The sequence below is a fragment of the Phocoena sinus genome, chromosome X (genome assembly GCF_008692025.1).
Source record: "Phocoena sinus isolate mPhoSin1 chromosome X, mPhoSin1.pri, whole genome shotgun sequence".
Taxonomy (NCBI): domain Eukaryota; kingdom Metazoa; phylum Chordata; class Mammalia; order Artiodactyla; family Phocoenidae; genus Phocoena; species Phocoena sinus.
This window is the reverse complement of record NC_045784.1, coordinates 91,253,805-91,265,189: the sequence shown is the minus strand read 5'-3', so window position 1 is coordinate 91,265,189 and position 11,385 is coordinate 91,253,805. Positions and strand designations below refer to the sequence as shown.

At 47.0% G+C, this 11,385-nt stretch overlaps 1 protein-coding gene across 2 annotated transcripts in view; it reads left to right on the top strand.

Annotated features, from left to right (window-relative positions):
- The first annotated feature begins 8,023 nt into the window (after positions 1–8,023).
- Positions 8,024–11,385, top strand: part of MORC4 (MORC family CW-type zinc finger 4) — a 50,625-nt gene continuing 47,263 nt past the window's right edge. For both annotated transcript variants that reach the window (XM_032620236.1, XM_032620237.1), the window contains exons 1-2: positions 8,024–8,361; positions 8,480–8,552. In XM_032620236.1, the coding sequence (XP_032476127.1) occupies positions 8,260–8,361; positions 8,480–8,552 (175 nt within the window). In that variant the 5' untranslated portion in view covers positions 8,024–8,259. The remainder of the gene's footprint in view (positions 8,362–8,479; positions 8,553–11,385) is intronic.

The window sequence follows — 11,385 nt, the reverse complement described above, 5'->3', positions numbered from 1 at the left end:
TGGTCTCTTCTGGAGTCGTCTAACTCCTGCCAAGTCATGCCTCCCTCTTTCTGGGTGGCAGACGGATCTGTAGCACTGATAAGCCCAAGGGAACGTGGCCTCAGATGAGCCCCAGGCTGCAGAGCAGGCGTGGTTCTCAAACTGAGCGTGCATCAGAGTCTCCTGGGGCAGGGGTGCTTGGGAAAAGCCAGATTGCGGGGCCCACCCGCAGAGCTTCTGAATGTTAGGTCTAGGGTGGTGGTGGCTGAGAATGTGAGTTTCCAGCAAGTTCCCAGGTGATGCTGACTGATGCCTCTTGGCCAAGAGAATAAAAAGGCTTCTGTGTTCTTATGACTGAGGCAGAGAGGCTGCTGAGAAAGATGCAGACCAGGAGCAGCCTGAGCAGAGACTGGGTATTTACTTGGCACCAGACTAAAAATTCTGAGTGACTAGATTTTTCTTAAGGATTAGTGACAAAAGCACCAAATTATATACAGCATTTACTCATTCTAAATATATTTGAAACTAATCATTGGATGATGTTATTTACGTTCAGCTGTTTCAACAAAGGGACGAGGCTTTGCAGTAGGCCCTTTACATATGTTACCTCATTTGCTTCTCACAACAAACAAATGGAAAAAGACATCAAAACAAAAAGTCTTCATTTTTCCAGATGAAGAAACTGAGCCTCAAAGAGCTTGAGTGACCTGCCTAAGGTCACACAGCTGATAAGAGCGGGACCTGAGTTGAGGTCTGGCTCCAAAGCCCTTTCCGCTATACCCTGCTCACGAATGCATCCTTATTGAAAGAGCAGAGGAAGGAGGGAGAGTGTTTTCAGGGAAATCATGATAGAAACAAAATATCTGCCATGGAAAGTAAGCAATGAGGATGGAGGCTGAAGGGATAGGTCAGGACTAGATTGTGAAGGGCCTTGAAAGTCACCCAAGGAATTTGTACTTTATCATAGTCAATGAGGAGCTGCTGCAAACATTGTAGCAGGGGTGGGATGCTAAACTGGGTGTAGCCTAAGAGACCCGGTGAGGGGGAGTCCTGGGGGTAAGAGCAGAGGGGTGGAATCACAGAGCCCTGGAGCTGGAATGTGACAGATGAGAAAACTGGGCCCCAGAGCAGGGAAGTAACTTGCCGGAAGGATGCAGTGGGGCACCGCCCAGCTCCACCCCTACCCTTTCGTGCTGGAGCCCTCAGTCCCCAGCTGAAGGGCCTGTTGGTGATTGACAGCACACAGCCCAGCCCCTCACCGGGAATGACCCTCAGCTGAAGAGAGCCACCGTGCCCAAGGCTGTGCACCCATCCCAGGTGGCAGCCTGCATCTAGTGACTGGCCAACGCAGGGACATAAAGCCCTGGCTCCTTTACCACAACTTAGGACCTCTCTGAGGGGTCATGCCGGCTCCAGAGCTCCCCATGTTGTGTCTGCATCACAGTTCAACTTCCTCCTCTGCCCGCTCCTGCTTTCTTCACTCCCCACAGGTACTGAGCCTGACGGTGCTCCCCAAGAATCCTCCTGCCTGCGAAGCTCTGTGTCACACTCTATTTCCCTGGGAACACAGCCCGTGATGCTTTCCCAAGGCCACAGGCCAATTCAGTGGATTCGGGACAGGAGTCCATGTCTTCTGACTTTCGACATTTCTACCAAACCTGGCTGACCTCCCACACTGATTCCTCTTAGGCTCTCTCTCTATAACATCCATCCAGGGATTTGGGACAAGTGACCTTAGAGACTGGGTCAAAGGGTGCTAGGAGAAATGCCCCTCATGCGCCAGGAGTGCCCTGCACGGTAATGAGTACATGCGTGTGTCGAACAGTTAGAGCTGTTACAGGTTCATCTGCCAGGAGGAAATGCGAGGTGCCTTCCTGGCCCCTCCAGGCTCCTCCACTTGCCTGGGACAGTGGCTAGGGGAAGTCAGCCTGGACCAGGCTGAAATAGAAGAGATCATGTCAATGGCTCAGGGCTTGGAGCCCAAGGCCCTGGACCAGGTGAGGTTGGCCTTGAGGACTAAAGCTCTGCCCCAAGACACAGAGAGGCGTGCTAGGGATTTTCAGAGGGCCCACCACACCCTGCTAATGCATTTCCTGCTCTTCATTTTGCAGCAAGACCCAGGGGTTCACAACTGGCACCTATGCTGTGGCCACCGGCAGGATCTGCTCACTGGAGTCCTCCCTCACCATGTGTCAGCTGCCACTGCAGCCTGTTTGGTGGTGAAGTATGTGCAACCTCGCATTATGGCCTGTTTACAGCCCGGTGGAGCCACAGTGATGGAATTTGTACGGATTCCTTTGCTGCTTCTGCTTATCACTGTACAGTGGCAGCGAGGCCCAAAGGAGACCAAACCCTAGTCTTTCAACAGTTCCCTGGGCCCCTCCGGATCGCCCCTCTGTCTTGGGGAGCTGGAGAGGGGCTGAGAGGAGGCCTCTGACCCCAGTTAACAATCAGGAGGCCAAGTACTTGGGAAGACACAAAGCTTTTGTTTAAATATCAAATCCCCCAAGTAGTAAACAGGCCAATACTTAGCGCAGCGTTCACAATGCCCCACAGCAAGCGAGACAGATGGACCACAGGCCTTAAAAGAAGGCCAGGAAATGGGCATTTTTAGAAGTTCCAAGACTTGAGCCAAATAAGAGTGAGGGCCAAACAAGGCTTTCACAAGTGTTGTGCTGGGCTGAGAGGGAGAAATGGCAGTGGGTCACTGTGCAAGGAAGATTATGGATGCTCGGTCCAGACAGAAGGGTGCTGGTTAAAACCTCACCAGAAGGGACATTTATTTATTTATTTTTAACATCTTTATTGGAGTATAATTGCTTTACAATGGTGTGTTAGCTTCTGCTTTATAACAAAGTGAATCAGTTATACATATACATATGTCCCCATATCTCTTCCCTCTTGCGTCTCCCTCCCTCCCACCCTCCCTATCCCACCCCTGTAGGTGGTCACAAAGCACCGAGCTGATCTCCCTGTGCTGTGCGACTGCTTCTCACTAGCTCTCTGTTTTACATTTGGTAGTGTGTATATGTCCTTGCCACTCTCTCACTTTGTCCCAGCTTACCCTTCCCCCTCCCTGTGTCCTCAAGTCCATTCTCTAGTAGGTATGCATCTTTATTCCTGTCCTGCCCCTAGGTTCTTCATGACCATTTTTTTTTTTCGATTCCATATATATGTGTTAGCATACAGTACTTGTTTTTCTCTTTCTGACTTACTTCACTCTGTATGACAGACTCTAGGTCTATCCACCTGACTACAAATAACTCAATTTCATTTCTTTTTATGGCTGAGTAATATTCCATTGTATATATGTGCCACATCTTCTTTATCCATTCGTCTGTCGATGGACACTTCGGTTGCTTCCATGTCCTGGCTACTGTAAATAGAGCTGCAGTGAACATTTTGGTACATGACTCTTTTTCAGTTATGGTTTTCGCAGGATATATACCCAGTAGTGGGATTGCTGGGTCGTATGGTAGTTCTCTCTGTAGTTTTTTAAGGAACTTCCATACTGTTCTCCATAGTGGCTGTATCAATTCACATTCCCACCAGCAGTGCAAGAGGGTTCCCTTTTCTCCACACCCTCTCCAGCATTTATTGTTTGTAGATTTTTTGATGAAGGCCACAGAATGGACACTTATTGTCCCTGCTCATTTATCCTTCCCCTATGATGCCACGTCCTATTTATGGTTTCCATAACTGCACTTCAGGCTCCTTGGGCTTCTCCACCAACCTCTCTGCCGACCTTGCACTCATTATGATAATTGCACCCACCTGACTTCTGATGGTTACACTCAGCCGTAGGGTCTCTGTCTTTTCAGAGCTCTACAATGACCACTGCCATAGTGAGCCTACTGTCATGGCCTCTCCTCTGGACAGGCCGAACCTACAGAGGAGAACCACCACTGAATTTCTTAGTGGTGCCAGTAGCCCTCTCAGCAGCATGCTTCTCAGAGCCGTGGTAAATGGTGTATCCTGTGCCTTTCTGTTTGCATTTTGCAGTCTTTTCAGTATGTCCACTCCAATATGCTCACTTCGGAATCCTTTCATCCCTTATTCCACTATTTCCATAGCAATGCTGGCATTTCGACCTCACTTAGTGTGGACCATCATGTTTTCTATACGTGTAGGAGCTGTCCTAGTAGTGAGTTTGCACCAGCTCTTGTGGTCCTTGCCAGGGTATTAAATCCTATTTTCCGGGGGAGTGTTCCTACATTGATAAACTCTCCTCTTCCAACTTTATAGTCTAGCTCCCTTGATCAAGCGATCTCAGAATCCAATGTTATGTGTACTTTTCTAGGTCCTGCCGATCTATGCAGGCTAGGCCATGCAGCTCCTGGGGGCATAGTTACTTTCCTCCCCTATCAAGCCTAGCATGTTCATGCTATGCCTTAACCCTTGTTATAAGCCTAGTGGCCAAGAGGGGAAGTGAATGTACATTTTGTCTTGTGGTGGAGAAGCTCTGCATCATCTCCAAGTAAGGGGTGGGGAGACTATTAGTAGGGAAGTCAGGCCAATTCTACAGGCTCAGAGGGTTCAGGGAAATCTGGGGATTCAAGATTTTGGTGGCCTCCATCTAGATATCCCCAAACTGTATGTCAGGGTCCTATGCTTTCCCAAGAAGCATCCTGACTTTGGCATAGCAAACCTGTCTCCATTGGGAATTTAATCTTCTTTGGAGCTCAATAACCACCAAATTCTATTGGTCTTATAGCTACTCTTTCACCCTGTTTCTCAAATACTTGATATATCACACCAGAGCATATGTTCCCCTTCTACCAGTATAGCAACCCAATTCACCACCCGGTGAAAGTCTTAACAATAATAGGACTGCCACCTTGTGGCAGGGGGCTATCTGTGATCCACCTACCCCTCTGTGATGCGGTCCTCCTTGCCAACTGGGCAGTGAACGATCTAGCTCCCAAATCCCATCTAAGTGCTGACTTTCCCGGATAACACTCAGTTTCAAGTGTCGTAATCTGAGTTCCCCAGGAAGGCAACTCTATGACAGAATGTAGCATGCAAGAAGCCTATTAAGAGATGTCTTTTGGAATAACACCTGTGGAAGGAGCAGTCCTGGGCAGAGGGGAAAGTTGAGCTGCACTGTAGGCCTAACCCCACAGAGAGATCTGCCAACCCCACAGAGAGATCTGGAGTTACAATGACCCTTCCGAATTATCCCAAGTTGAGCTGAGATGGTCAAGCCTCTGTAGCCTTTCTTTGGTCAGTCACTGCTGTGCGCTGCCCCAGAAAACTTTGTGACCTTGAGTGAGGCAACTCTCTGTACCTGCGGCAATCCCTGAAGGGGCTAACAGAGGCAGCTTTCCAACAGTGCTCTCTGCACCTCAGGCAAAAAGTCCTTTATTGAAATGGGAGATGGGCTGGCACATCACAGTATCCAACACAGGCACCAACTCTTTAAGAATTGTCAATTAAAAGTAAAGAATTAAGCATTTATCCTGCCCTTCCTATGTGAATTGTATTTCAGAGTAACCAAATAGCCATGGTTGATGAGGAGAAATTCTGTACAGAGGGATACAGTTAATAAATTACAAGAAATGATGAGATTAGTTTATCATTGTTTTGCAGCCCTAATAAAATATTTTTTTCAGGCAATGAACATCAATTGATGAAACTACAAAGTAAAAGATCGATGGGAAACTTTACAATGGACCGTTCAAGCTGCCTCTGCTTGAACCCACTCATCAATCTGAACACCACTGACTGTTAGACAGTCTGTACTTTCTGATGTGTTGCAATAGGAAGTACATAACACCATCTCTGAGCATTCCTGTTTTAAAAAACTTTGTACTGGAATCTACTGAAGGCTTTAGAGCCAACTTCTGGTTTATAGTTATGTCAACTTTATTCCTCTAATGAGAGGAGCAACCTAAGTAACAACAAAAATAAGTAAACAGACAAATGATTATGTAGGACATTCAACAGTACAAGGGACTTGATTTCTTCAACAACTCAATAGAATGAAGGAAAAAAAAGAGGGGAGACTGTTTTAGATTAAAGTAGATTTAAGACACATAACCAAGTACAATGTGTACCTCTTGTTTGGATCTAGATTTAAACAAACCAAATGTAAAAAGACATTTTTTGAGATAATTGAGGAAATCAGACTATGGCTGGGTATTAGAGAACATCAAAGAACTGTTATGAATTTTGTTTAGTGCAAAAGTGGCATTGTGGCTGAATATCTTAGAAATGTCCATATTTTTAGAGGACAATGAAGTATATAGGGTAAAATGACATGCTGTTTGAAATTTGCTCTAAAATACAGAAATAAAAAAATAAAAGAATCTATAAAGCAGATACAGAAAAGCTCTGATAGTTTTTTTTAATTTTTTAATTGAAATATAGTTGATTTACAATGTTGTGTTAGTTTCAGGTGTACAGCAAAGTGATTCAGTTTTTGAATTTGAGTAATAAGTACCTGGGAATTCATTTTATCATTCTTTGTACTTTTGGGTATTTAAAAAAATATTTAAGACGCCAAAAAAAAAAAGACAAATTCAAAGGACCCAATGGGGGAAATAATGCTCAAAGGATATAAATATACAATAAACATTTGAGAAAGTATTCAACTACACTGAAAGGGAAATGCAAATTAGAACAATAAGGAGATAGTATTTTTTTATATTTATTTATTTTTTGCTGTAGGCGGGCCTCTCACTGCTGTGGCCTCTCCCGTTGTGGAGCACAGGCTCTGGACGCGCAGGCTCAGCAGCCATGACTCACGGGCCCAGCCGCTCCGCGGCATGTGGGATCTTCCCGGACCGGGGCACGAACCCGTGTCCCCTGCATTGGCAGGCAGACTCTCAACCACTGCGCCACCAGGGAAGCCCGAGATAGTATTTTTTATTCAAAAGATTGACAGAAAGTTGAAAGATCAAAGCCATGTAGTGCTATGAATGTGGCAAAATCGCTAACTGCTTCTGGGAGGGCGAGTTGCCTCCATCTTACAGTATTCGTTAAGAGTAAATCACACACATGCTATTAGACACAACAATATTCTGTAGAAATAATTGCACCAGAAATTCATGATCTGTACATGAGGATGTCTGAGGCAGCACTTTTTTCATTGGCCAAAAATAGATAAATGGAAAACAATATGAAATATCACAGAGGAATGGTCAAATAATGGTTCATCTGTACCAGGGAACATTATATTTAAAAAAAAATAAAAATCTCTTCTCTGTAATCAAAGTGTATGTTTAATAGTACAAAAACTAGAAAATACAAACAAGAAAAAAAAAAGGGAAAATATTCATAATTCCAGACCTGGAGATATCATCTTGAAATATATCATTTCAGGTGTTTCTCATTGTAGGGTGTGTGTGTGTGTGTGTGTGTGTGTGTGTGCGCGCGCGCGTGCGCGCACGCGCGCATATGTATGTATAAATGTACTTGTTTTTCCAATAAAAAAGGTATCACGTTACACAATATGTGGTGACCTCCTGTTTCCTTAATTCCCTCATGAATATTTTCCACATGAATAAATTTTCATCCACAAATACGGCCTTTAAGAACTGCATAGTATTCCATTTTATGGAAACTGCATAACCTAACCCATTCCCTACTTTGGGGTATTTAAGTGCATTCCAATTTCTCCTTTATAAACAGCCTCCCTGCGTGCTTGCAAAGCTTTGAAGTTGATTTGCCAATTGCCTTCTGGAAAGTTCTGGCTGTTTCTGGAGGCATTTGAGGCAAAATAGTCCGAATGCTTGCCCATCACGCGAGCCTGCTATCTCCCCAGATAGCAAAACTATAGTCTTTAGAACTTGTAAGACTTGTCTTATCCTGCCCGTTAGTCATACCGCCGAACTGGGACTCTGTTCCAGAAATCCCTGCACCCTCTCCCTCCCCTCGCCTCATTCCCGCCCCTCCCCACGCGTCCGCCCCCTCCCCCCGCGCTTTCCCGCTCGGCGGCCTGGCCTATGGCAAACGCCAAGAATTAATTAGGGGCGGGGATCAAGGAGCGGCTGTCAGGAGGTCGCCATATTTCTGTACGGCCCGCGGCCGGCCCAGCAGTCGCGGGTCGGGAGAGGTGCTGACAGGGCGGGGCCACCGCGCGGCGCTGCCGGCCTCACCCCTCCCGTCCCGGACAGGTGGCTGGAGCGTGCCCCGCCTCCGCCAGCTGCGGGTGGGAGCGAGCGAGGGCCAGTCCCGGACGGCCGCCGCCAGCTGCGAGCGGGAGCGAGCGAGGGCCAGTCCGGGACGGCCGGGCGAGGAGTCCGGCGGCGGCAAACGAGTATCGTGGCGGCCAAAAAAATGCTCCTGTACCGAGGGGCCCCCGCGGGCCCTGGCGCGCCGGGCAGCGCGCTGGCCCGGCCGGGCGGCGGCCCGCAGGCCTTTGGGATCCGCCTGAGTACGGTAGGTCGGGGGCCCGAGGGGGCGGACGCGCGCGCGGGTCCCGGGGCTGCGGGGGGCGCGTGGGGAGGGCCCGGCGGGCCGAGGCCTCACGCGGGACTGGACCTTCTCTCGCCCCCAGATGAGCCCCCGCTACCTACAGAGCAACTCCAGCAGCCACACGCGACCCTTCAGTGCCATCGCGGAGCTGCTAGGTGAGTGGCGAGGGCGGGCCTGGCCGGGTTCGCCCGAGGCAGCGGTGCCAACGTGGTGCCGCGGACGCGAGAGGAATGTGCGGAGCCGCGCGGGGCGGGCGGGGGCTGGGGTGGGGGCGTCGGGACCGGCCCCGGCTCCGTCGCCAGGGACGAGGTTCCGCGGATTAAGCTGAAGAAACAAGGTGTGTCCTAAGAGTTAGGACTCCAGTGTGGTTTTTCTCTCTGGCTCGTGATGTTCCGGGCACTTTAGGATAGCGTAGTTAATAATCAAAAGGAGATGCATAAAAATATCGGGCCCTGAGGCAGCTGGGCTCCACGGGGGCCGGCGACAGACGGAGGACGCCAAGCTAGCAAAGGGGCATGAAGAAAGGTCTGGAAGACGGAGTTATTTAACTTTTGGGACCAGAGAGTCTGGGAATGATGGGACATCTCTTAGGAGATGACACGAGTGCATTTGGCTCCCTGCGACTGCGGAGGGCTGGGTCCGCGGTCCACGAGCGCCCTCACACCGCTGGAATGAATACTGAGCACTTAACCTCTCGCTCCACCAATGTTTGCTTTTAAAGCGTTTTCAGTTGATCCCTTGAAGCCAAGTACACCAGCTTTTGCAGCAGTGTGCTAAATACTGTGTGGAAAGCAAAGAAGAAAAACATTCCTGGACAAAATGCAGCACATTGCAAATGTTTCAAAAGCTGAAATTAGGGAGAGATGTTTATGGGGCAAGATAGCACAGAACAAAATCTTGAAAATGGTTTCAAAGCTCCCCAGATGAGCCCCAGTTACAACTTAAGCAATCGCTGTGGCCATGCAGTGTGGATTGCCTTGGGCGAGAAGTCAGTGGGCAGCAGGAGGAGATGGTCAGGAGAGTTATTTGGAAGGGTGATGGGGAGCTTTGATGATTAGTTTGACCATAACACAGAATGCTCACAATATGTATGTTCATTAGAAGGGGAAAGGGGAAAAGTGACATTGGCACGTTTTGAATCCTGGAGAACAGGGACTATATTTTTAAGGTTTTGCACCATGCCTTGAGGGAAACTCATAGTGGAATGCGATATAAGTGCATGCAACTTACAAAAAAGAAAAAAAGAGAGGAAAAAGTAACAAAAAGTAACAATTTGCTTAGTGGGAAATGAGAGCCAGAAATGTGTTGTTCCCTCACAGTGGCACTGTGCAAAACCATATGCACTTATGCTGTACTGCGTACTGAACTTTATGGGTGATTTAAAAAGTGTTCCATTTGTAATTTTGAATATATATGATTTTTGCCTTAAGTATTAACCTAATTCTAGCCTAAGCTGACCCGTATAAGTGCAAGTATACATGTGTATTATATATCAATACATACGCACACATCCCTGCACACATACATACAAACACAGAGATTTTAAAACCAAATCACAACTATTTGTGGTCATATTAATAATAGGGAAAAGGGAGAGCAAAGTGTTAACAGGTAATCTGAAGCTTTCATTTTAGGTTTTCCTTCATAGTTTTCTCCTCCACTTATGCATTAATTTTCTGGTGAACCGTTCATTCGATAAATATGTATTGAGCACTCACTGTGGGCAAGGCCACTGTGGTGGGTACAAAAATGAATACAACATAGGTTCATCTTCTAGTAGGGGAGACAAAACATGTACAGAAGGTTTATTCTTTGTATAACTGCAAGATAGAAAGTGATATATCAGCAAAGATAGACACATTGGGTGCTGTGGGAGTTCAGAGGAAGGAGGGATGACTTCCAGCTTACCAGGAAGAGGAGGTTTAGGAAAGGCTTTGGAGAAGAGGTGACATTTGAGCTGAGATTTGAAGGATTGGGACATGTGGATATGGGTGTGGGGAGGGGAGGGCATTCCAGGCAAAAGGAACAACTGCATGAACAAAGGCATGAAGAATACTGAGTAGTTGAGTTTAATTGGAGCATGGAGTTCATGAATAGTCAAAGCTATAGGTCCTTAGAGAGTTTACATAGAGCTTTCATAAATACATTTTTAACTATACCTTTTGGGGTAGACGGCATCATCATTATTATTATTATCATCCTGCAGATAAGAATACAGAGGCTCAGAGAATTTAATTGACTTTTCCAAGATTATGTGTTTAGTAAGTGGCAGACCCAGGACTCAAACACAGACATTTTTACTCCAAGTACCAAGCGGGGAATGAAGTTAGGAAGGTGGGCTGGGACCAAAATGTGACTGGGAGGCTTGGGTATTTGAGCTTTTAATCTGAAGTTTTCTGAGCAAGGGAATGTCATGATCAGAGCTGTGCTTCAGGAAAGTTAATCTTGCAGCGTTGTATAAGATGAATTGGAGAAAAGAGCGACGTGGCTTTGAAAGACGAGGTAGGAGGTTATCAAAATAATCCAGATGAGAGGGAAGAAACTCTGTAAACTAAGAAAGTGTCAATGGGAATAGTAATATTCAATAGCAAGGTGTAAGAGAGCCTAAGGATGTATAGGGTAAGAGAGAGGGAGGACAAAAAATGACTGAAATTTCAAACTTGTGGTCATTTGAATGCTGACACTGTGTGTGTGTGTGTGTGTGTGTGTGTGTGTGTGTGTGTGTGTGAGAGAGAGAGAGAGAGAGAAAACAGAGGAAGAAGAATAGCCTTGTATCAGAAGATGATGACTTTAATTTTAGACAAGAACAGTTTTAGATACTTGCAGGATGTCTGTAGGGCTGCAGCTTGGCCCTGACAACCTTACAGGATCCTCATAGGCTATTCCGCTGCAACAGGAGGGCATGGGAGGAAGCGCTGCGTCAAAGCCATCTCCCACTCGCCATCCTGTCTCTCCAAGGATTCTGTCATGGGACACTTTCTCATTGCT